Below are 26,954 nucleotides of genomic sequence, written 5' to 3'. Positions count from 1 at the left end.
TGGAGGCATTATAACTCAGCCTCCCTATTTAAAGGCCGAATTTGCTGATCCAAGTGGAGAAGGCTTTTTAATTTGTATTTTCCTTCTACCCACCCTCATGCCTCTCAAAGTATTTTTATTCCTCTGCTGACATTTCTTTTCCTGTACTTTCACGCTTAGCTTGTACCCTTTCCCATCACCCCAAACTGTCAATTTCTTTCACCCCTCCTGCCTGCTTTTACATTTGCTTCTTCTTGCCACAACAGCTTCCCATTTTCATCCCAGTCCTCTCTGTTCCTTGTTGTTGTTGTTACTACAACTATTAAAATATTCACTTCAGTTCCTTGCAAGGCACTCTCCTCAAAGCAAGGGGACCTCCACCCCCAAATGTCTACATCTTCCAGACCTCTTTGTTCACTGCCAGCTTCTCTTCCACCCTCTCCCCACATGTGTGTATGCACACACGGGTTCTCCAGCTCCTAATGCCTGGTTTTTCTTCTGAGATGGAGGTAGCAGCTGTCACCTTGGCATGAGTCAGGAGACGTTTCCTGGATGACAAGAGAAGACTGGGGTGTGAGTGGCTGTGTGCTTGTGGAGGGCAATAAGTGCCTTCTATAAAAGACATTTTATATGCTGTTTTCTATTATTATTCTATAAATTTCTATACCACCCTACAACCGAGGATCACAGAGCAGTTTACAATATAAAAGCAGAAAAAATACATAACATACTAACAATAAAGGACAATACCCCCCCTCCCAATTTAATAGGCTCTAGATTGTTTCATTAGCTAAAGGCCTGGGAGAAGAGGAATGTTTTTGCCTGGTACCTAAAAATATGTAAAGAAGGTGCTATGTGAGCCTCCCTGGGGAGAGCATTCTTCAAATGGGGAGCCACCACAGAAAAGACCTGTTCTTGTGCTGCCTTGCGGACATCTCGCAGAGGAGGCACATGAAGAAAGGCCTCAGGTGATGATTTCTCAGAGGGAACGTAACCCCATCAAGAGCAGGCAGCCTCCCATCCATCCAGTCCAGGGAACCACCCACTAAGAGGGCCTCAGCCTAATCTGGATTGAGTTTCAGTTTGTTGGCTCTCATCCAGTCCATTACCGAGGCAAGACAGCGGGCCAGGATATCCACTGCCACACCTGCAAATGCAAAGGAAAAGTAGAGTACATGCATTAAACAAAGGCAGTGAGCACCCAGCACTTTCACCTGCTTCCTGTTGTCTCTGAGCTTCTAGGTAGGGCCTGTTGAGAAGTGGAGGGAAGAGAAGAATACACATAATAATGCCAGTGTAATGATGGATGGCTTCTTTTTAATTTTTCCAGGTTACTATTAATAGTATCCACCTCTTTTCCTTCCCCCAATATTCACTCCATATTTTTCTCCTCACAAATCTGTCCCGTTCCTTCTCCAAAATTTCTGAGATGGGGATTAAATCAGCCACTATCACTAGCATCTCCTCAGGGGTAAGGGTTGAGTCTTGCCCAGCCTGTTGGGAACTGAGCTAACTCCGGCCTACCTCTACTCAGCCCCAACAATGCGGTTTCATAGCCCAGTCATAATTACAGTGGTACCTTGGGTTAAGTACTTAATTCGTTCCGAAGGTCTGTTCTTAACCTGAAACTGTTCTTAACCTGAAGCACCACTTTAGCTAATGGGGCCTCCTGCTGCCGCTGCACCACCGGAGCCCAATTTCTGTTCTCATCCTGAAGCAAAGTTCTTAACCTGAGGTAATATTTCTGGGTTAGCGGAGTCTGTAACCTGAAGTGTATGTAACCCGAGGTACTACTGTACATTTTTTTTGGTGTGAATTGCTTTTGGAAACTTATATTTATATCCACAGTGATGATAGATAAATATTAGTTTGTGAGGAAACCACAATGCAGAGAAATAGGTTGCCAGGAGACAGCAACATGACCAACCCTATTTGTGGTGATGTTCAGGAAACTCCAGCATAGGTTAATAGAATGGGATTTCTTTTTCAGTTTTGAGTTGAGGCTTGTCAGTTTTTGTTTTGGCAATATCATCAGATGTTTTATGAATTTTTCTAAGTACAAATAAAAGTAAAGATGATGATGGAAAGAACTGTGTTTTGACTAAATACTCCTCTTCATATCTATGACGTGAGGGAGTTAGCAGAGAGGCTTATGAAATTAAATGGAGTGGTTAGAATTACTTATTCATGTTTCCTTAAAAGTGAGGCCACTATGTTTTATAGGGTTTATTCCCAGATATTTGTGTGAAGGATGCAGCCTTAGTTCTGTTTCATTCAACAGTATTTAATTATTTTTCATAAATTTAAACATTGCATAGGGCTCCGTCGCACTGATATACATTGCTTGATGACCAACAGCTGAAGTGAACTGATTCAATTATGTCTCAAAAGTGTGGGGTGATATTAAAATTCTGTCTGTGGTTTTTTGACCCGTAATGGCTCATTCATACATAGAAGTCACCACAAGATGCTGCAGTTATCAAATGAAGATAATGCATACGTACACACACACACACACACACCCCTAGCATTTCAGTTAATTGATGTGTTAACTTCACAGATTACCATTTTCTCACACAGAAACAATATTTTTGTAGTGTACTGTAAAGTGAAGCACAACTGTTTTTCCTACTCAGGTTGGATTGCTTCTGCATGCCTCTGTTGCCCATCCGTGAATTTGCAGTGCCAAAAACATGCTGTGCTTCGCACATTCCAATAAACTCATATTTTTCTACACAAAGAGAACTCCAAGCAGAGGGGAAAAACACAGTAATGTGCGAAACCCTAAATGGTGACACATCTTGGGTGATTTGGGAACTTCGGGAGGGTTAAAAGAATGAATGGAATACACACTGCAAAGCTCTTTGCCTATTAAAGGGACTGAATTATTTAGTGTTTAGCTTGAGTATTCAGAGGTCAAGAGGGCTGGCGTCTTCCTGGAACTGAAATCAGTCAGCAGAGAGCACTGTCATTTCCCCACATTATTCCCAACGCAGCCACCACAGTAATAGGGTTTTATGATATGGAAAGATTTTGTGGGGGGTGGGCACTGTAGGTTTTCTGGAAGATGGCACAAGTTTGTTTTCTCCTGCTTGGCTAGGACCCAAACTGATGGCTTCAAGTTACAGTGGTACCTCGGGTTAAGAACTTAATTCGTTCTGGAGGTCCGTTCTTAACATGAAACTGTTCTTCACCTGAGGTACCACTTTAGCTAATGGGGCCTCCTGCTGCTGCTGCCACGCTGCCAGAGCACAATTTCTGTTCTCATCCTGAAGCAAAGTTCTTAACCTGAGGTAATATTTCTGGGTTAGCGGAGTCTGTAACCTGAAGCGTATGTAACCTGAAGTGTATGTGACCCGAGGTACCACTGTACAAGAAAGGAAATGCTGACTAAACACCAGAAAGAACTTTCTGCTGTTAAGAGCAGCTTGATGGTAGAACAGTCTCCCTCAGGAGGTTGTGGACTCTCCTTCCTTGGTGGTTTTTAAGCAGAGGTTGGGTGGCCCTCTGTCATGGATGCTTTAGCTGAGATTCCACAATTGCAGGGAGTTGGACTAGATGACCCTCAGGGTCCCTTCCAACTCTACAATTCTATTATTCTAAACACTACATAAAAACACCCTGCTGGATCAGGCCCATGGCCCATCTAGTCCAGCATCCTGTTCTCACAGTGACCAACAGGATGCTTGTGGGAAACCAGCATGCAGGATCCAAGCACAGAAGCCCTCTCCCTTCCTGCGCTTTCCAGCAACTACGGTAGTATCCAGAAGCATTACGGAGGCAGAGCACAGCCATCGTGGCTAGTAGTCATTGATACCTTTATCATCTGTGAATTTTTCTAATCCTCTCTTAAACCCTTCCTAGTTGGTGGCCTTCACTGCCTCCTGTGGCAACGAAGTCAATACTTTTAAGTACCCACTGCATGACGAAAACCTGGGAAGACCAGTTTACCATAGATGAGTGTGCAAGGAATTCTCAGAAGATTCCTTCTTCCCGCTTTCAAATCCCTTAAACTCTCTGGGGTGGAGGGGGAGCTATTTTCTCCAGCGTTTGACTTCGCCTGCAAAGTCACGCAGCTGCGTTATCCCTCCAAGATCTAATATTGAAATGCGGACTCTCTTTTCCTAAGTGGTTTATTGCCTTTTTGCAGAATTCCTTTGGCTGCCGACTTTCTTCTGAGTCTTTCTGTTCAGCTCAATTGGTTTCTTTCAGTTACCGTGGTAACCAGCAGATGGGGTTCTTTGACAAGGGTCAGTAGGGAGGCTGCCACCATATACGGGAAGAGTGGCTAAATAACAAAGCTTTCAGTGCTGACAGTTCAGCAATAGCCAGCCAGGAGTAGTTATCAGATTACTTATATTAAAACCTAATTAAGATGTGTGCCAGTAAGTGCAGCGTGGATATTGGATTTGGTGATTTAGCTGCTGCCAGTTGCTGTAATTCAATCTCACTGCTATGGCACCTACAGCTTTGCAGAGTACAGTAGAAATCGGTTGCATGCATAATCCCGATGGTACTGGAATGATGCATAATGTAATCGTTTGGTCTCTTCCGGCTTAGCACCTCAATCCTGGCCTCATTATATATATTTATAGCAAACTGGAGAGCGAAGGGTTCTCTTCACATATTATGAACTCTCCCTGCCAGGTGAGCTTTTGCAGCCAATGCTGTGACGTGTCATATATTTACCAATTTTACAATATGGCGGTCAGTTATGGAAGATGATTAGTTTTACTTTGGGCTGGTGGAATAGGAAGAGAACATTGCAGAAGTAAAAACTGGAAAGCACTTTTTTTTGGGGGGGGGGACACATTTAAAAAGCCTTCTGATAGCATGCTTCAGAGCACAGGATTCCAAGCACTCTTTCCCCTTCTCCTTGATTTCATTCCTCTATCTCTCTTTCCTTGCCCTGCCATTCATCAGTATCCTTTTTGTTGGAGTAACTTCTCAGTGTAGACCAGGGAGTGGCCCTTTCAGACAATAAGATAGCTATTTCTCACTTTTATACGTTATGCTTCTCTGTTCTAGCCACTCTAGTCCATCACTACCTGCCTTCCACCAAGTTGCTACTCTCATGTATTCGACATCCCATGCCATTGAGTTATTATAGGACTGTTTGAGGGGTGAAGTTTTTTGTTTTGGTTTTTTCCCCCTTAGACTTTTTCCTCACTAAAGATTTTGGAGCATCTGTAAAGCCTGCCAATACTTCTCTCTTGTGTGTGATGCTATCTACATGGTAGCAGCACGGAAGGACCCAAATCTATTATCATATATAGTAATACAGTCTAGACCAGGTATAGGCAAACTCGGCCCTCCAGATGTTTTGGGACTACAGCTCCCATGATCCTTAGCTAACAGGACCAGTGGTCAGGGATGATGGGAATTGTAGTCCCAAAACATCTGGAGGGCTGAGTTTGCCTATGCCTGATCTAGAGACCCTAGCTTACATGCCATTTATCTTCCTGCTCCAGCTGTGTAAATAAAGATTGGGGGCAGGGGGGTCTGGTTTTCCCAGCTGTGTCAAGTGCCTCTTTAGGTTGGATGTGATAGAAGTACTTGGATAGGAGAGGAAGGCAAGGGATTGCATTTGTGACTCAGCAGTTCCATTCCCAGGTTCTGCTGCTATTTGCTCAAGAAAGTGCAGAACCGGAAGGAGGTCAGGCTATGTGGCTGCAACTTTCTAGGTCTAAATTTACTTTTTAGTGTGACTGAGAGAGAAGGGGGATAGGTGAATATATGCTGATAGGTATGCCTGTAAAGATATTTTATGACTCTTTATGCTGAGTACTTAATGCATAACGGAGGTCTGTAAACTCAGTAAATCACTCTTAAACGGGACATGCTTTGCTGACCTTACACATTCTGCAAATTGTGTAATCTGTGGACACAGTTGGGAATTCTTGTTTGGCATCAATTGAATGACAATATGTGTGTGTGTGAGGGGGGAAGAGAGAGAGAATGTAAATAAGCTGGAGTCTGGTAATTTATTGGTGGAACCTATGAAGCTATGAGACATGGTATTAGTAATTTCTGAGGTATCTTTCATGTCCCTGAGTAGAACTATGCATACACTTTGTATTATGAGGTGGTTTTCTACCATTGATCAGGGCTGGATTAACCATTAATTAAATTTAGCATATGCTTAGCGCATCAAGGGAAGGGGGCACCACAGAAATTTTCCATTGTCGGATTTACCATGGATAATATGGTGCAGCTGAACCAGGTTCCACAAAAAAGGCTCCTACAATAAATGAATTTAGTAATAATAAAATAGTAATAATAGAGATTAATGATATACATTTTAGGGAAGCTTTTAATGTTTGATGTATTATAGTATTTTAATATTTTTTGGAAGCTGCCCAGAGTGGCTGGGGAGGCCCAGCCAGATGGGTGGGGTATAAATAATAAAATTATTATTATTATTATTATTATTATTATTATTATTATTATTAGTTTATTTATTTTGGAAATACAACAGAAATAAAGTCGGGTAACTTGAGTCCCCTGAGCTCACATGATCATTCTTATCTTGGTCATGTCGGCTCCCGTTCAGTCGTCCACTGAGAGTGAGTTTTTTGGGGGGTGTCTCCAAATTTGGAGGTTTTTAAAGGCCTTGGTGCGAATTTTGGAGGTAATTATTGGGGGGGGGGGTAAGGGAGCAAAATATTAACCACATCGATTTTGGAAGCATTCATTGTGTCAATCCACAATGAAATTACCCTAGAGTTTCATTTTATTTGTGACCGATTCTAAGGCAATATGTAAAAAGTGAGTGACAGTTGACTGTCATGTATATAATAGTGTGATTAACAATAAACATTATTTTCCATGTTACTGTAGGTTTTGTTTCATTTCAAAAAACAAAAAACTATTTTGTAGTTTGAATTAGATATATATGGGGACACCGAAATATTAAGTGCTTGGGGCCTCAAAATGGCTTAATATGGCCCTGCCAGTGATACCTATTGGCAAAGGTAATTTTGTGAATTCTTCCAGATAAGACTTCTAATTTCAAAATAAAAATACTTGACAATGTGTCTGTGCAGGGGGAGAATGTATACCTAAAGGACAGCTTCTCCCATGCGCTTCACTTCCGGAGAAGCCTTGGGTCATTCCCTCCTATAACTCCTATAACTGCCCCATCAGAGCAACCTCTTTTTATCTGTTTTTTTTTTTTCCCCAGGTTACAGCAGCTTGACAAGCATTGCCAGACTACTGCCCAGCAGCTAGTGGAGTTGCTGAACAAGCAGAATGAGCTATACAAGGAGAGGCAGATGCTTACTGAGGAGGTGGAGTTCCTGAGGATTCAGGTACCACTCAGAACCAGGAAAAAATGAATAAAAGCTAGAGAAAAATGTTTGACCATCGGTGACTAAAACAAAAGAACCGGTCCAATACAGTTTCAACATCTGAATCCTGTGAATTCAAACTCAAATCATCACCTTTATACAGTTGATCTGGACACTCTAAGCTTCCCTCTACTTCCCTAGTTTTTGCCATTTCTCCTTCCCTAGAAGAGGAGCTCATTGGAAGGTTCAGCTGTCATAACAAAAATGCAGCCACATTTGGACATTCCATTTCCAGTGAGCACTGGAAAGAGTGCTGTAGGTGCCAGTTACAAAAAGGCATTGGGGCATGTAAGAATACAAAATGGCCGCCACTGTGAAAACAGCAGGCATCCCAACTTCACCTGCACCCATTGAGAAAAAAGGCATGACATCAGCCACTGTTGCATTTGTTCAAAGAGGTGCGCTATTTGCACAGAAGGGAGGGGCAGTGGGTGTCCAGTCCTGGTACCCAGTGAAATCGGGGCATGTTTTAGGTAGCATGCTCAGTGCAGAAGGAACAAACTCTTCTCATACGTTGTGGATTTTGGAGGGGATAATTGCTGCAATTTTTTGCAGCTGCCATAAGAAGTACTGGTGGGTGCACTTGGCACTATAGCTGAACTTGATGTGATCCAGTTGCAGCACGTCTTGAGCTTGTGCGCTCTCTCTTCCTTTGAGTAGTTCAGAAGCTGTCACATGTGCTTTGGTTACCTGAACCAAGAAACTATGGGTTGTTTAAAATTATTGTGTATGACTAACAAAGTGTGCTTTCCTTACATGGGGCAGATACCAGAAACCTTGTGCTATCTATTCTGAAGTCTGACTAGATACGGAATATATGCGACCTTCTTTTTATAAAAGAGCTGCTTCCTATAAAAATCATAAAATTACTACCCGAGCTGGTAAAAATTAAGGTGCTGGCACACACACGTGACTTGATAAATGGTAAAATGTCTCTCCCACCCTTCCCCTCTTCCTGCAACCCTATCTCCCTTCTCTGCTGAATTTGAGATGAGTTTTAAGTATATATTTTATTCATATATTTCAAATAAAAAATATTTAAGGTCCTTCTTTTGAAACTGCACACATATATTAAAATTGCCGTTAACAATATGGTCAGTTGTCATGAACAAAATCAACTACTGCATGATGTGTCCTTCTTACTAAACGACAAGGGAGCGGGTGGCGCTGTGGTCTAAACCACAGAGCCTCTTGGGCTTTCCGGCCAGAAGGTTCCAGTTCTGCCATCATTCACGACTAGGAGTCACTATTAGAGGATCAAGTATGATTGAGCATAATCACCAGTTTCTCTGCTAGTCCTTACTGATTGTACAGAAATGCCAAAATGGAGCTGGGAAAATGTTTCCAGCTTCAGGGTCACATGCCTGGAAAGGTTACCCATGTGAGGAAGTCAGTGGTGGGTCAGCCAAAGCCACATATAAACCCCATATGAACATCATCCCTCCCCCATGCACTATAAATGACAATGTATGAATAGTAGTGGGATTAGGGATGTGTGTGGATCCTCTCTTGTGTGAAAGGGACCTTGTCTTAGCATAAAGCAGCTTCCTCTTGATACAGCGGCCCATCCCTTGTAATCTGATTAAATTCACAGTAAACTGTATTTTCGCACAAACCTGCCATCTCTATTTAAGAAAATAAGAGGCAGGGAACCAAATGTGCCTTAAAAGCAAGGGCTCTGTTATTTTCTGCTAAACACGAACAATGTTTAGAACTCATTGAAACCTTGATTTTCCAGAATGAAGTATTGCCATGACAGATGTTTTTTGCCTCTCAGATGGTCAGCTTATGCATGTTACACGCTTTTGAAACAATTTTTTGTTACACAACAGTGCCATGTTCTCCACAATTGACTAACCTTTCTTTTGTGACCTTAACCACGGGAAGAAAGCAATATAAATAAACACTTTGTGCTCTTGCAAGTGACAGAAGTCAATCTTTGGTTTTTCTCTTTTAGTTACCCAGTGCGCTACAGCTGCGATACTGAGTGGCTGAAGCTAACTTGGAAAACAGCCTTCATTAGATGAAAATACTGTATCCAATTTCAGCTTGTTGACCTGAAGCTCTTAAATAATTAAATCTTTGCAAACTTATCTTGTTGCTCTGGAAAAAAGCCGTCCCTGTCTACAGATTTTGTGAAGTGGTTCGGTCTTTTTGAGCATTCAAGGGTGCTTGTTCTTCCTCACCCAAGAAAATACGTCTGGATCTATTTCTGGGAAGTTACCCATAAATTCCATTGTGGGGAACGTGGCACCATCACCTTCCCCTGCTTTGGGTGAGAACTTGGAAGCATACAGAGGGGAAGCACAAGTCACTTTCTCTTGCACTTACTTTGAATGCTTAACACTACTCTAATTTAAAATAGTTTGCACCCCCACTTATTATTGCCCCCACTCACCTTATTTTTTTTTTAACTCCCAACATTTATTGCTTGCCCAGGGTTGCAGAGCAACTTCCTTAGCGAGGTTAGAAACTGGTCTGGTTTTACAACTTTTGAGAGAAGGTACAAAGCATCCGTCTTTTGAGAAGCGGATGGCAGGGAGGGGAAAGAGCATTGTTGGCTCATTTCTGTGGTATATTGTTTTTATTGCTACTTCTGGTTTTTTTGCTGGAAGTTGCCTCATGGCTTGGAGAAGTGATATTCAGTTGTTTTAAATAGATATGTCATAAAATACATGTCTTTGTCAACCTTTAAGCAAGGCACACATGTGTATCTTCCACAGATAACGTTATTTATTTAGAACATGGGTTGGCAAACTAAGGCCCAGGGGCTGGATCCAGCCCAATTGCCTTCTAAGTCCGGCCGGGGAATCAGCGTGTTTTTACATGAGTAGAATGTGTCCTTTTTATTTAAAATGCATCTCTGGGTTATTTGTGGGGCATAGGAATTCGTTCATTTTTTTTTCCTTTCAAAATATAGTAACATAGTCTGCACACACACACACCCAAGGTCTGAGGGACAGTGGACTGTCCCCCTGCTGAAAAAGTTTGCTGACCCCTGATTTAGAAACTTGTGTCATTTAATAATTTACTAAGCTCCTGAAACATAGCCTTTGTGTAGTATAACTATATTTATTTTATGATCCATTTGTGATTTTGAAACTTTTTCCAAAAATAAGAACATAAGATGTTTTTCAAAATCAAATTTTATTATGGTTCAGAGACAGGAAACTTTTAAAGGTGTATATATTGATCCCATGACCTCAGCTGCAGGATTTTGCTACAGTAAGACAACCATGTTGCAAAGTTGTTGAGGACTTCAGTAAGCATTCGAGATGGATAGATATCATTTAAACAATACTACTGGGCAAATGAAATACTGGTAATGATCTTTTTCATGGATTTATAAATGGTCCCACTGCAGTTAATTTTCCTTTCCCACAAATAACATCTGCCATCCTGGACTGAATAATTTTTCCTGCTAAATATACTTACATGGAAATGTTCTTCACTTTTATACCTCAGGACTCTTTGGTTTAAGACTGGTATCTCCTTAGTGGCTGGTTCATAGTGTTTTGGGGCCAAAAAGCATAATGGTCACAATCTTTGTTGCTGCCACTCACCTCCAAAGCAGGAGGGTAGGGGTTCAATTTAAATAATAAATAGGGCATGCGAGTGCCAAGATGTTAAACCTTCACTTCCCGGCCTGTGGCTTACCTCTCTGCTGTCCAACCAGGGCTGGTATTGATGCTGAAGCTTGTAAATACCTGTCTCGGAAGGTGAGCTTGCCCTGTTTGTAATTCTCTTGTTGCACCACAAAGACATTCTGTAAAAACTTGTCAGTTGTCTGGGAGAAAGCGACTCCCTTTTGCTCTTTAAATTAGACCGCCACCTCCCCACTTTGTACGTGCTCGGTACAGACCCGCATTTAAAGAAATGGGTCTGCTGCAGTGCATCTAAGTTTGGTCCTTAGAAGGGACCTTGCAAACTTCTGCATCCCTGTGGCATCCATCAACCACAGCAAGCACATGTGTGCTGATGTCCCTCTATCCACCTCTTCTTTATCTGATGAATAAGAGAGATTGCTTAAGAAGGAACCACTGTTGGCCATGGCTGCTGAATATTGCTATGGCCTTGTCTTTTCTTGCCAGATTTGAGCTGCACTAGGGAGGTAAAGAAGAAGCTGCAAGACTACTTTCATAGTTTCTCTGGTGTCAAGTGTTTTTCTTCTGTTCTTCCCCTTCACAACTTCAGGCAAAAACAACCGTTCCTCCTGTCTACTGGAAAAATCAAAGGTGCTGCAATGGTGATTCTTGGGCAACCTAAGTAGCAGCTTTCTCCTTGCAAGAAGCATGACTAGAAGAAGGCTTCTCCCTTAGATGCCTGTAGCAGCTGTCCCAGCCATCAGCATGTTAGCGTACCAAACTTCTTTCTATATACATGGTGTTGCATAAACACTTGGCGCAAACAATCTCTTGTCTTGGTTAAGATATCAGAAGAGCTCTTCAAGATCACATACTCCTTTTGCTTCTGGCTTATGTGCTCCTACTTCTCTCCCTCTGTCCACACAAATTAAGTCTGCACTGATTTCATCACTAATGGTTGTTAAATCAGAATTTGAAATCAGCTTCCAAACTTAACATCAAAATCTGGTTTAAGGCTAGCAGTAGTTAATTGTTAGCTTAGTGCAGACATGATGCTAAGCAGTCAGCACTAAACAAGGACAGGGGAAGTCAAAGGGAGATGAGGAACAGTATGTGAGTTCATGGAAGGAGAGTAGACAGTCCGAATCTCTTAAATATATTCAATCTGTACCAAACCGAAGAGGCTGACATAGGAACATTTATCCAGTGGCAAAGCAGCAAGTTCTGGGCTGCATGTCATTTTTAATAAGCTAATTTTTTACCCCTAATAAATATTAAAATGAAAGTTATTAATTTCCCCAAGTAATATTTTTATCTCCAATAACTGATTGTAAGAATCCTGCAAAGGATATTTATCAGTAGGTGTTATTGATGGACACTAAACCGTGTTCAGAATCAAAGTCTTTGATCCTCAATGTTTTAAAGATATTTTGGTAAGAAACCTAAAGACTGACAACATGTTTGCTTTGAATATTGATTACCAAGGCAATAATTTCATTTCAACCTTATAAATACATAATAAATATTTATTAAATACATGTTTTAAAATGTTTCTTAATGTTATCCACCCTGAGCTTTCAGCAAGCAACAGGGTGGGTTTAAGAAAAACAAGCCAAATAAATAAAGGTGTACATGCTTGACAGAAGTAAACAGAAGACGTGTAAGCTATGTCATTTTACAAAAATAAAAATTAAAAATGGCTAAAGCAAACAGCTATGCAATTATTAGAATTCTCTCGAGTATTAACTCAAAACAAATTCTAGAGCTCAATTTCAATCTACATGTTTAAGAGGACGAGTTCCACACTATTTCTGCCTCCTGTCATCAAAAAGGACTTAATAGAGAACAATATAGAGAGAACACATATAACTAAGGCACAATCCAGACAAAGTTTAAGGTGTGTAGTCCCACTGATTTCAATGGGAAGTTCAGCACATGCATAACCACCTGTTTTCCTCCTGGAACACAACTCTTATCACTGTGCTCCTCTCAACAATTTGTCCCATCTCATCTAATCTTGCTATCTGCCCTCTCATCCTTATCCCCCTCTCTTTTAAACTAACTAGCTTTCTAGCTCTTGTCAATCATCTTTCCAATGACTTGGCATTACTTACACATAATGTAGCAGGCGTGGAAGTTTCTGCACAAACTCCTCTTTTTTCACTGGTATCAACTAACTTCCTATAAATTCAGTGAACAATAACATTGTAGCCTTTGACTCTCTCTCGCTTTCTCTTGGTCTTCTAAAGCATTCTACTGCTAAACTTCCTATTCTTCCATTTTGCCACCCTGCTAGATTTCTGCCTTACATAACCAACTGCATATGCTGCAATCATTGACTGTTGAACATGCTGTCAAGTGATGCAGTTTGTTCACCACCATGACATCACAGATCAACCGCCTCACACAGATGCCAACTCAAATACAATGCATATCAATGGAGACAATCCACACATTCAGCTTAGAGTAATAACCCAATGAGATCAATTGATGAACAAGAATGTGTGAGTCAGCCAAAAGGCCTGTTTATGCCTTAGTTACTTCTCACTTTGACTATTGTAGACTCTACTTGTCTTCCCCCTTCCCATCCTGATTGCTTTCATTCTGACCAAAACTCCGTCAGAATTATCAATGACTAGTTACAGGCAGCCCATCCAACTACATTTCTGGTTCTTCCATTGGCTACCCCTCATCCTTAGGAATGGTTTCTCTTTCTAGCCAGTGCTAGATCGTTTACTTCTTCAGCATCATATATACCAGTTTCACAGTTAATTTCAAATGTGGAGCCATCTTGTAAATGGGACATTCCAACATGGAGCGGGAGTGTGTGTGTGTGTGTTTGAGGTTGGCGAGTCATTTGTGAACATTAAAATTTTTGTTGGGATATTTTATTATTAGTGTTTTAATGTTCTTATTTCCATTTCAGGTGGGCTAGTTGATGTTGTAACTATCTAAAACTGAAAGCGATAATGCCAGAGAGACAAAAATGCTGTAAAATAGTTGATGAATCAATTCAAAGGGTGGGTGGCATTGAGATATAAGCTACATTACTTTTAAGAGTGGTAACTGTGCATCGCCGGTCAAGCCTGGAATTTTTAGTTACTGTGTTGGCTATCAAAATGTAGGTTATGCTACAGATGCACAAATCTCAGTCAGTTACAAAAAATATGGATAGTCAATTGTGTGATGGCTAGATTTTGTTAAGAAGTTTACATGTTCTACAATGAGTGGATGAAGTGCCCGCAACATTCAAAATGGAATTGTTGACTGAAATGTACTGTGCTCAGGGTTCTTGTTGATTTTGTCTCTTCACATGTGAGAAGTTTGGTATCATTTTACGGAATTTTTATATTGTTATTGTTTTGCTTTTTTTAATCTAATTCTACTGTAAGATCTTTTGATTCTAAAGGAAAAGTGTAAGAGAAATTTAATTAACCAAATTTAACAGAGCAAAATTATTTACTACAGTCTCAATATTTTAATAACTTGGAGGTTTATACATTCTATCACTTATCTATTTTACTGTGCCTGTAGAAATATAACCTGTTCCATTAAAATAATTATGTAAATATCAGTAAACTTTGAAATGAATTCTAAAGATCACAAATGATTTCTGGACCTCACAGACCAAACACATGATAGATCATAGAATCATAGAGTTGGAATAGACCACAAGGGCCATTGAGTCCAACCCCCTGCCAAGCAGGAAACACCATCAGAGCACTCCTGACATATGGTTGTCAAGCCTCTGCTTAAAGACCTCCAAAGAAGGAGACTCCACCACACTCCTTGGCAGCAAATAGATACCATGTGTATCCTCATATGATACGGAAACACAACAAAATGTTTAGTTTTTACACTTCTGCCTTGTTGGAATCGATGCATTTCTCAAGATGGTTCCACATCTTCAACTAAACTTATAACTGTTTTCTACAATCTTGGAAAAGCAAGCATTGTCAGAATTATCACTTTTCATACAATAATTTCATTTGTCACCCCACTTATTCTTGTTCTGGTCTTTTATGCTCTCCATAACCTTACTTTCTCATTCTTCTCCAAGTTCCCATCCATAGCCTTTGCCTAGAACCTTTCATTTTGCACTTGCTCTATCCTTTTACACCTTGAATGTTTTCCTAAAATAAACTCTTACAAATTCTTTTTGTCCCTTAATAGCCCTTCTACTTGTTATCGTCCTCCTCATTATGTCTATCTACAAATTTTATAATAAACCATGCATCTTTTTGTGTACTCTTCCAATTCTTTATTATTTCCCCCCATATTACCTGGACTGTGGGGTTTTTTGGACAGTGTGTATCTTGCGCATCACTAGCACTTGGTGTATGATTTTAGTTATGGAATTTTCAACTGTCTGAAAAGAAAAAACCTCCATAAAGGAAGGCAGCAAGTTATAGTAAATTTCCAATAAACATAAAAAATTGAAATCAGCTAACAATGCACATAGCATTATCTGTCAATTATCACAGATATGATGAGAATGTACACACATCAGAATAAAATTTTAGAATTGCTTTTAGATGGGCTGCATATTACGATATATACTTTTCTAAAGTATACCACAGCACTCAAGATATCTGCAGTAATTTGCAATTGCAAAGATATTGCTTTTTAAAACCATTTTCATGAAATAAAGTTGCTCTCAAGTCATAGATAAAACTAAAAACTCTTTTGTTGCAACCTTTATACATGTTTGCACCTCAAAAACAAAAGCAACAACAATAAACACATAAGTAGCAGATTGACATAGTGCTTTATTTAAGCTGTCTTTACGAAGGAAAATAATGTGCATCCCTATCATATATGTGTAAAAATACTAAGGATGTACAGTGTACAAAAACGGCTGTTGTTATTTCACATCCTTGTGGGTCATATGCTTAAGGAAATAAACAGTTTAAGTATGACCAACAGTAATACGGTTTCTTGGATTTTTTAGTGTCTGCTTAATGTCCTTAACCATAGGACTAGATCTGTCATGGGTCTAATGAAAGAACTAGCAAGGTCAAGAAATTTCACAAACTCTAAAGCTACAGGGAGGTAATTCAATTACCATTTTTGAGTTTTTATTTAAATAAATACTTTACATTTCATGCTTGCCTGTAATGCACTATACCAGGAGCAAGATAAGGAAATTCTACTGTAGACGGTACAAACAGTAGCAGCAAAGTGTGTACATTGAGGTGTAATATAGAGACCCTGCAGTTAGTAAGGAAAAACCTTACGTTTGTACTCTAGGAAAAAGCACATGGCCTGTGCAAGAACTGCCAGCTTCAAGAAGCAAACAAACAAAAACAATTTGAAAGTTTTATAAAACAATACTGGAATAGAGGCTCTGCGATTAGCAAAGATGTTTTGGAAGAATTGTTAGTGTGGAAAGCAAAGTTTGTGTGCAAAACTGCCAAAACATAAATAGAAATGACCTATTTCCTCAAAGGTAGCTGCAGTACAAGAGGGCACACACGATGTCTCGGAAGCCAGTACAAGCTGGAGTCAACAAGTCTGAAATGTACTATGTTTTTTTCAAACTCCTGTCAAAGTCTAGCCAAACTCAAGAGGAAGCTGTGACGAAGCAGAAGAGAGGTTTCAAGAGTGTATTTTAGCTGCAGCTTTGATTGATTTATGAGTATGAATTGAAGTTTTATCTCAAACTCCAAAGGGTCATTCCATGTAGGAACATGAACTCAAATATCATTTTTGCTTTCTTTTCCCTCCCCACAGTAAATGTAACTTAAAGGAACGAAGTTCTATATGCAAACAATACAGTAAATGCAGACAGCTGACCTGAAATATCAAGCCACCTTTAATTGTTCTGCTCATCAGGCCAACAACATGGGTTACAGTGGGCTGTAGCCAACCTTATGCAAGCAGAAGTTCACTGCTGCCACTGTTCAGTTCTTGCCACATCCCAGCCCAAGGCAGAGGAAAGCTCAATTCAGACTTCCACTTGCACAATGTGAAACACAACGACAATGACCTGACCTGATAGGTGACCCTATTAAAATATTTGTGACACTATTTGGAGCCTTCTTGAGCTGACAAAAATAGTCAGAACAAAACTATTAATTGACATGCCAAAACTTATGCCTTGTATAGTCTAGGAACATATGTAATTCTGTGGGCTAATTTGTAATAAATTAGAGAAATGTGACTAGATAGAAATTTCTATGGCATTCTCCTCTGTAGTATTGTGAGGAGGAGGTTTCCCTGCACCTTCTTCACCTCTAGATCCTCCCGTCCATTAATGAGACTGCAGGGAAAACTGGGTCAAGTGAGGAATCCAAAGTGTCTTCTTAGTAAGTAGTACAGAGGAAGAGTGATGGTGGCACGGACTATGGAACAAGCTGAAGAGACTATTGTTTCCTAGTGTCCAGTTAGTGGCTAGATTTCAGCCTGCTGTTGATCTGTGGATAAACCAAAGTTCTCCATATCATGACCTATGCTGAATTGTGACAGATGCGTACCCACATGACAGCCAAAAGGGTAACTGCAAATCTTCAATGGTTTTCCTAAGCTTGCACCCCACCAAACATTCAGGACAGCAGTCATAGATATGTGTGGCTGAAGTATAATCTTCTGACAAATAAGAAACTATTTGCACCTGTCAAAACCTGTCCCAAACCTTCCATTGCTAGCTACCCCTGCTCTGAAGATGCCAGGAACAGCTGGACTGCTTTTTTGTGGTGCCATAAATGCACTGGAGAACAGATTATTTGAAGATCAACATTATGATACTTGCCAAACTTCACTGATGGGAGCTTTTATAAACATAAATGGAGGATGAGTACCCCCAAAGGATGCATATATACTTGTGAGCAAATGCATGTAAAGGAATGCCTCTGGAATGGTACAGCACATCTACTTTAGAAGGATGGTCTGATTACATCCATTTATGAAATACAGTGGGTGACGCCCAACATAGCGTGAGCAGGCTTCCCTTTCCTCCACCATCCCATCCTCCTGAAATCTGCTGTATATGACCTCCCAACCCTCTAGAGCAATTTCAGGGGCTGCAGGAAAGGGTTATCTGATACACCAATGGTATCCATGCTGCTGGCAGATGGCCGCTGTTGGATTGCACCCCGTGTATTCCCTAGCCAATCCTACGACTGAGCTGATCAAATAACCAGCTATCCAGCACCTTAGAAATCGACACAAGGCAAGCTATGGGGCATACAACAAAACAAGTGCAATGCATGCAAAAATCAGTGGCATGTGTCTTGGAAGAGGAGTCCTATGTGGCAATGAAAGCAAATATTATTTTAATGAGTAAACACTTTCAGTCTTGTGTCAAGGCTAACTTCAACTGAATTAACCAACATCACTGCTGGTTTACACAAGGAATCCATCTTTGTGTGTGTTATATCTATTTCATATTCCATCTCCAATTCAAGCCTTAATGGAAACCCTTATTAGAAAGCTACCATTACCTTTCTACCAGCCCACAGAATAAGAGCTTGCTTATGTTCCCAGACCAACAGGCTGTCATTTCTGAAATCAATCAGATATATTACTAAGGCAAATACACTAATTTTTAAATGGTCATTAGAAGAATAAAAATTTGAACCATTTGGACAATTTTGTTGTGTTTTTCAAATTGTGGAAGTGGAACAACATGGAATGACTCCCACACCGCTTAACCTACTGCATGGATTTCAATAGCTTCTATAAATAATATTCTAACACTGAGATATAGCAGCTTGATAATTTTGTTATATCTAAATGAATATTTATATGGATTAGGAAATATTTAAGCCATGGAAAGGCATACTTGTTCCTATCCATCAGGGCGGTTCCATGTGCAGATCCCATGCTTACCTAAGAAAGGGTCCTGCGCAGGGAAGCGATTCCACATCTAACCCCAGGGCTGTGCATGTGGTGCCCCTTACAAGATTAGGCTGGTACAGATCTGACACACAGATAACAAGTGGTGTTAATGCTTTGATAGGGCTGCTCATTTGATTGGAGGCAAAGGTTAAAGAGCTCTTCTCTCCCCTTTTCTGCGCTAAATGGTGAGAACTTCACAACTGACTACACTGTCCATCTGGCCAGCAGAGAAATTCCTGCATATAAGAAACACAGGCTCGGGACCACCATAAATATTATCAAGTGATCACATTTGGTATACACTGGTCATAAAACAAAAGTTCTGTCTAGCCACTGAGTCATTCTGATTGTTTGTTACTACTTCGGTGTCACAACCTCTAACACCAAGTGTAGACGTAGTTATATTCTGCACGCCATCCACTCAAGAGGTGTCCATTAATCATGACCTACTGTGGTGCAAAGATACAATAAAATCTACTTTGCTTATGGAAAGTATGTGTTTGTCTTAGCTGCCTTCATAAGATGCCTACATGCCTCTTGATAGCCCTGGCATGTCCCACTGCCTGCAGTGGTTATCATTCCAGGATATTGAAATTCTCAGCATCAAGAGGCTAAGACGTCTGCATGTAAATATTATTTTCTTCTCAGAAGTCATGTACACATTCATACACAGCAATCGTAATACTAAGCTAAATCACAGTTTGTTACAGGAGTTGAAAACATAATGAAGCCAAGATACTTTGATGATAACCCCATGGAGTGGCATTCGGTGATGTCATTACCACTGGCATGCAATGTTATTACATTTAGTGGCTCATTTGGAAAATCCCAACTCCCAGCCCCAAAGGCTGTATTAGAGATTGCCTTCCCTCAACAGGTTTACATCTTAAAAGAACAAAATAATGGATTCAAATATCCTAGTCAATAAATATGATGAGAAAGGTAATTCAGTACACTGACAATGTTATGTCCGTTGTGGCCAGAAATCAAACATCACTTTTAAATGGCTGTTCCCGTCAATCTAATATATTGTTTGAAACGTTATAGCACAGGGGTGTTGGTTGTAATCATTGTGGACTTCGTATCACTGAAAAGTTCAAGTGACCATCAGACTCCTATACCACATGGAGTAGAGAGTGCATGGCGCTGGGGTTTTCTCTTGACAATAATGAAATGTTTCCACTACAGAAACCTGATTCAAAGTACAGGGTACACTTTCAGAGTCTTGTTAACATCTTCACATGGGAGAAAAAAGTGCATTATTTTGTTCAGCTTGTACAGTCCTTCCATACTTCACAAAATAAATTTTAAGCCTCTTCTAGGATATAGCAGCATTTGCAAACATGATACATACAATCGTCACTAAAAATAAATACTATTGAAGTGTAACAAAAATAATTCCGTTAAAACACCTGAAGAAAAAGCTAATTCACAAACTCAAAAGTAAAAACATGTAAGGCAAACTCCTGTTTACCTTAGTGTACAAATTTTGGTGAAAAGCGATGTTGTTATGCCTGTCTACATTCTTCAGCCTCCAAAGGTGATGTATATCGACAAAGAAAAAGAAAAGTATGAGAGAGATGCAAATCATAAGACCTTTAAACAACTTCAGTTGCTGCTTTTATGTCTTAAATTCTTGCATTTTAAAAGTTCAATTCTCCATAATTGCACGTGAATCTGGAAGTCTAAGTGGAGGCTAGGTGATCCCAGCCTTTTGCTTCTTGTGTAGTATCCAACAGTAATTAAAAAATAATATATATATATATTTATATATATATATATTTATATATATTAACAATTATAAGTCCTTCTCCGGAATGTTTTCATCCAGATGTTAATGGCAAGTCTGATTCAAGTGATGATATGCCTACCAAAAGCTTTGCATATATACACCACCACCTTCTACAATTCCTTGTTCTGTCCAGCTCAAAGAGATGTAAGAAATCATCACAAACCATCGTATTTTTTTCTAGAATTTGATTTGTCTTCTAGAAGTGAGGGATACGTCTCAGATCAACGTGTCTTTTAGCCTTTGCTCTGAGAAGACAAGAGAATGATAACCAGCTGTGCACAAAATGCACCATTGAGAATTTGTCATCTAACACCACAACATTTTTGGATTGCTTCTTACTGTTACTTTCATGCTGAGACAGTGGACAGCAGTAACAGCAGGGGACCTTAGACCCATATAAAATGTCATGCAGATAAATCAAAGAGGCTGATTGGTCAGGAAGGGAACTTGTTCAATTTGGAATGATCTCTGAAAGTGCTCTGCTATCCTAAATAATAGCAAGTACTGGTGGTGATGTCAGGAATCATTTTCAGTGATAAATCTAATATGACCGTGAAGCAGCAGAACAAAACAACAAGCTATTCCCGTCCACTTGCAGAATAAGAAAACTGGGGGAAATGTGGTCGTCTTTCATTGTCCATGCAGTCCATACCATCTTCATCATCTGTGGAAGGGAAGTTTAAAGGTAGTCTCAGAAAAATGCTTTTCACACACAGTTAGTTTTTAAAAATAGTGTTTTACTTTGATATAAGGTATTTTGCATATATTGAAATATAGCCATATATTGTAAGGGGGGGAACCCACTCTATTAATGGAGCTGTGTGTGCTGAACAGGGTCTTAGTATTGGAACCTACAAGAAGATTTGTGTCCTCTGGTTTAACAAATACAGAAACAATACAAGGAATCACTTCGCAGATTTCAAGTTTCTTTTTTCAAAGAATTTTTGTACCATTCATTCTAATAGCCGTTTGAGTTTTCCCATACTTGTGCTTATGTAGCTAAAAGCATAACAAACACCCAGGCACAAAAGAGAGTACAAAAACATCTTCTGGGTGGGAAGGGAACATAAGAAGGGGAACCTACAAGAACCCCAGCAGAGCGACGGGGGGGGGGGGGATGGGACTCAAAACTGGGAGACAGAACGGTGACTGGAGAAGATAAAGAGATTTTTAAAAAGTAAAGAAAGGACCATCTCACTTTCTGAGTAAGTCACTTCCTTGTTCACTCTAAAAAGCTATTTTTAAAAAATGTCCCAAGGGATGCGAGAGCTGCCCACAGAAATCTACTGAGAAAACTCAAGATTTCTCTGTTGAAGGCTAGTGTTTCAACCCCGCTCCTACCCTCCAACAAACCCAACACACAGCAGCAAATGCTTAGTTCTTATTCAATGTGTTGTTGTTGTTTTTTTTAAAAAAAGCCTGCTGATACAAATTCCAAAGTGGTTTACTCTTCATATTGCAAGCTAGAAGGCGCTGCAGCTGGGAGACAGCTACTTATGACATCTCTGCAGTGTCATTCACTACAGGGCAGGCTTTCACAACACTGAAGGGGGATCAGAATCCTACTGCAGGCTGGGCTGAAGTTGGGAGAAAACAACAACCCTGCAGTGCTATCCACTCTTTTTATCTCAATGTTGTAGGTTGGGCTGCGAGATTAGGACACAACAATGCCGTCATATAGCTCACTCTTATAGCAAGTTGGAGGACTGCGCTGAGAGAATAAGTACCATAGCTCATGACAGCTATAGAATTTCTTGTTAATATTGCAGGTCGGAAGTGGGGTTCAGGTTGGATACCCAGTCAAAAATTCCCCATGCCTCTCAAGTTGCACCAAAGGTCAATCCAGTTAAATTTCTCCCAGGCCAAGTCAAGCAAACCAATTTTCCAGAAGCCTTGTGTTCCCCATGCACACTGGTTGTGCTTTTAAATATTCAAAAAGTAAACAAATATACATATTGCACATGAAGTGAGACAAAGTGACGCTTGTCTTAAATTATAGCTTTTGCTTCTTTCAAGCCCCTCAGCCGCAGGTTCAGGTTACATGCACAGACTCACAACAGGGATACGCTCCCAACATTTTGGGATGCCACTGAAATTCATAAAACAATTGACAGGAAAACTTAAAGAGAATATATTCTATTAAAGTTTCTGCAATATCCTATAATAAAGGTAAAGGCTATTTAAGCAAATGTTTTTTAATTAGACCTTTAAGCAGAATAAACTAAAGCATTATGTTTAACATACAACACAAATGTTGAGAGGTCCTATCAGTATAGTTCTGTAACATGCTAATAAAACAATGCCAAATGAATAACATGTATCAAACAGTTACTCATGTTAAATACGCTGTAGCACTGCTCATTCCATGGATATTTCTGAGAGTTTCCTCATTCATTTTTATTAGAGTTGGGAAAGGAACCGAAGAAAAAAGTTTGAGGAGACAGAAAGTGAACTCAGGCTCCATCATAGAGTGCCAGTGTGTCCTTAATCCGGAAGTGTGCATTATTCCGTTACAAGAACATCATTTAGGAGAGACGCTGCAACCACACACCTGAAGGATGTGGTGCTGTTTCTTTGCTGGCAGAAAATGGGTACGTACTTTTGTAAACCAAAAAAACTTTAATAAAAATACATTTTAAAAAAAGAAAATGGGTACGGTATGTAAATTTCGTTTTTCATAAAAAAAATTCTCTAAATCCACGGAGACCCTTAAAATGCTATAAACATTTCTGAGATACTTACATTTTTCAGGTGGTGTTATTGTAATAGTCTGAGCAGTAAACTCTTCATCAAAATATCTGGTGTCTGTCTCAGACGTCACTTGAGGTTTAAAAGGAGGGAGAAGCTAAAAGAACAGGGAAGAAAAAATGCATTAAGGAATACGAACACAATAAAGCTAAAAACAGGAGTATATAAAAGAGTACATGAAGCTCTTCTGGCCCAGTAGCTAGAACAAAGAGCTGGTACAACAATGATCCTGGATTGAAAGTCTACCTAAAAACCAGTCTGTGGCAAGCCATTAGGCCACAGTTTTTGCTATTCTAGGTCTTGAAACTGCAAAATGAAAAAGCTGCTAGTCTGCTTCATGTTTATTTTCCTTGTGGTTGTATATGGATATTTGACTATTTTGTTGCCCACTGTCCTGATCAGAGCTGCTTCAAAGTTTGAGCATCCTCTTCCTACTCTGACAATGTCTATGAGCCACCAGTTCAGTTTCCCAACCTGCCCTGGAGTTTCTGACATAGTATCACTCCAGGGCACGTCGGGAAAGTGGCAGCCCACAGACCCAGCTCACTGGCACGAGGGACAGCACCCATCTTGTGAGAAGAAGAGAGCAAGGTTGCCAGGTGAAGGCAACACCAGGACCTGCTCCAATCAAACTGTCTCCTTCCCAGTTCTACAATAATAGATGCAATCTGCCTTGTGAGAAGGAAGAAGGGCAGGAAGTTCCTCAGTTAATTCTTATGATATAGTGTCAACACACATTCACAGAGACATTTCATTTTTTGCCTTCTGGACAACAGGAATGTGTGGCTGCTACGAGTATCTCCATGGGGGAACAGAAGATTGTCTGCAAAATATGGCAGCACTCATGAACACATGTTTAAATGACTAAGTGATTTAATTCTGTTAAGTTAACTTTTTAGGACTTGGATATTGCTAGAATTCAGATGTTATGTCAAAATAATATACAATGTGTTGAAGCATTTTCATAGGGCGGGATTCAACAAATGAGTCGTGTCAGTGGAAGCCATATGCAAAGACTTCTGCTTGTGCAATGGGGCTTTCCCCCTTCTTCTCCCCCTGCACGCCCCCCTTAACTGGCTCGGGGGAGGGGTATTGGGAGAACATGGGGGGAGGAGAGGGGGATCATTTCGTTGGGCAAGCCAAAATGCTCACCCTGGTTGAACTCTTGCCTTAGCGCAATGTTGAATTCTTCCCATAGTAATATTGTTCCAATTAGTTGATTTGTAATTTATACCCATGATAAACATGCAACTATAAAGGCCAATACCACTTCTGATACCACAAAGAATTTCATTCAATGCAGAGGGAAAGTAAAATGTTACTCTACATCACCACAACCAAGTTTTTGAAACAAAAAACTGAAATATTCAATTGTATGTTAAAGAAAATAAGAATACTATGCATATTTGTACTATAGTCTTATTCTAAATACTAACAGAATTCTACAGTTACGCACAATTATTTACATTATATATTATTTACACTGATATATCTATTAGTGCTGTTCCACGCACACAATGGATTTTGATCCACTAACTTAAAAGAGGAAAGCAAGCCATCCCCGCCCCCCGCCACTGCAGCCCCATACCCTCCCTGAAAATTGGTTCCAGGGTTTTGGGGGGCCCTCCTGAGCAGTGTGGAAAGTGGCATGGGTAGGTGCAGAGACGGGGGAATCACCTCCATGCCCTCTTACATTAGCAGAAATTCCTGGAACAACTGAATTTCATACACTGTACCTTGTATGTTGCATCATTCATTACTACTAGTGGCAGCATTTTAAGACATGTCTGAAGTGCCCACCACAAGGTATCTCCCCCCCCCCCCCCCCCCGTGCTGCTCCTGTTGCATTTTACAAGCAAGAACTTTTGTAATAAAAAGCAATGGATAGGTAGCTCAACCTATGACTCAAACAAACATGTTTAATCGCATCTTGAATAACAACTCACTGCATTTGCAAAAAAAGTTTATTATGATCAGAATATAAAATTCCTAGTTACACCCGTGTGACCACTGTATAACAACAACATTCAATGTGTTTCAATTAACTGGGTAAAACTGTAATATTTTAAACATTTTAGTGGCAAACAATCTGCTTTTGACTTTCACTGTGTTTTGGTATGAATGCAACACTTAGCAGTACCAGCATTTTATTATTTGTACCCCACCCATGTGACTGGGTTGCCCCGGCAACCCTGGGCAGCTTCCAGCATATACAATATAAAAAGAAAAGGTAGGTATATAGGGCAGCATTGGGAAGATCCCATAAAGATACAAAGTGCACTGGAGGAGCCAGATGCTAATGAGGTTTCTACAAAGTAAAAGCCTGAGAGAAAGCTGTAAAAAAAATTGAGATATGGAGACATGATCCACCCCCTTCAAGCGCTGTTCTGTCCAACCCTTGGGGAAGGATGGAGGCCTTTAACTTCCCATAATCTACCCTCACTAGGTACACTGCAACATGCTCAGCCATATTATATAACAGAAGGACCACACACATTTAAAATATGAGGATGCAGTGCCTCCACCGCTGACCAATATCACGTAAGTAACATGTGTGCAACACCCTCACTAATAGGAAGGAAGGATCATTCTACGAAAAGCTTTCACACAACCTTCCCATTTTACATAAACAGTGGCTAATCTTAATTATGATTTGTTGAAGCAAGCCAGCTTCCCTTTAAAGTTGGCTAGCTTTAAACAGACTGCAGAAGCCATTCCAGAGCAGGAAAAAGGGAAGGTGGGACCTTGTGAACCTGGTAGAAGGCTACACTCATTCCTGTTCTAATAAACCATGGTTTACTGTGATGTCCAAGCACAGCCATTATGTACATCAAGATTCATTTCTCAACTGTGCATAGCAGCTTATAACTCCATCAGTTTTTATTAATTACATTTTTCTATACTACTCTTCTTCATGGAGCTCAGGGGGAATAGTGAGCCTCACAACTAAATGGGGGTTTGAACCTCAATCTCCAAACAGAGAAAACACAGGAAGCTGGATTATCTAGCTCAGTATTGGCTAGACTAAAATAAGTCCAGCAACTGGAGGAACGTGTAGCTACGCTCCAAAGAATTAGAGACCTGGAACTCTTCTTGGAAGCAACAGAGCACACCGTTTCCACCAAGGAAGAGACAGGGGACTCCCCTGAGAAGGTGGCTAGTTCACCAACACAGGAGCCAGATATATGGAGAAACGTGACTCAAAGAAGTAGGAGGCCCAGGGTTCGCTCTGATTGTTTAGAAATACGCAATCGCTTTGAGGTCCTTTCCCCTACCATGGAAGACGAAGAGCAGACTCCATTTGAGGATCTCTCCCTCATTACAGTCGATCAGGTATATGAAGATGAGCAGCAAAGGCAGTCCTCAGGGAATGTCCAGGCGACCTTGGAACGGACAGCTCACAGAAGAACCCCGACCAGACCTAAGAGGAGGCGTGTGGTGGTGATAGGGGATTCCCTACTGAGGGGAACAGAAGCAGTGATCTGTGGGCCTGACAAGATGTCTCGGGAAGTGTGCTGTCTCCCCGGGGCTAAGATCCAAGATGTAACTGAACGACTGCAAAGAATCATAAAACCCACTGACAAATACCCCTTCCTCTTGGTTCATGTGGGAACCAATGACACTGCAAGCAATAGCCTCCAGAAGATCAAAAGAGATTACGAG

At 40.4% G+C, this 26,954-nt stretch overlaps 2 protein-coding genes across 7 annotated transcripts in view; one reads left to right on the top strand and one right to left on the bottom strand.

Annotated features, from left to right (window-relative positions):
- The window catches only part of SDCCAG8 (SHH signaling and ciliogenesis regulator SDCCAG8), an 88,060-nt gene extending 79,640 nt beyond the window's left edge, over positions 1-8,420 (top strand). For all 4 annotated transcript variants that reach the window (XM_028724126.2, XM_028724125.2, XM_077925743.1 and 1 more), the window contains one exon: positions 7,163-8,420. In XM_028724126.2, the coding sequence (XP_028579959.2) occupies positions 7,163-7,316 (154 nt within the window). In that variant the 3' untranslated portion in view covers positions 7,317-8,420. The remainder of the gene's footprint in view (positions 1-7,162) is intronic.
- A 7,241-nt stretch (positions 8,421-15,661) lies between these two features.
- Positions 15,662-26,954, bottom strand: part of AKT3 (AKT serine/threonine kinase 3) — a 114,393-nt gene continuing 103,100 nt past the window's right edge. For 2 of the 3 annotated variants that reach the window (XM_028724129.2, XM_028724130.2), the window contains 2 exons: positions 23,286-23,388; positions 15,662-21,207 (listed from right to left, as the gene is read on the bottom strand). In XM_028724129.2, coding sequence (XP_028579962.1) covers positions 21,122-21,207; positions 23,286-23,388 — 189 coding nt within the window. In that variant the 3' untranslated portion in view covers positions 15,662-21,121. Of the gene's footprint in view, positions 21,208-23,285; positions 23,389-26,954 lie in introns of those variants that run through there. The other variant, XR_003705980.2, reaches the window with a different exon arrangement.

This window comes from Podarcis muralis, chromosome 3, assembly GCF_964188315.1.
Source record: "Podarcis muralis chromosome 3, rPodMur119.hap1.1, whole genome shotgun sequence".
Classification (NCBI taxonomy): domain Eukaryota; kingdom Metazoa; phylum Chordata; class Lepidosauria; order Squamata; family Lacertidae; genus Podarcis; species Podarcis muralis.
Note: the sequence above shows the minus strand (reverse complement) of the source record. Positions and strands in the feature narration are given on the sequence as shown.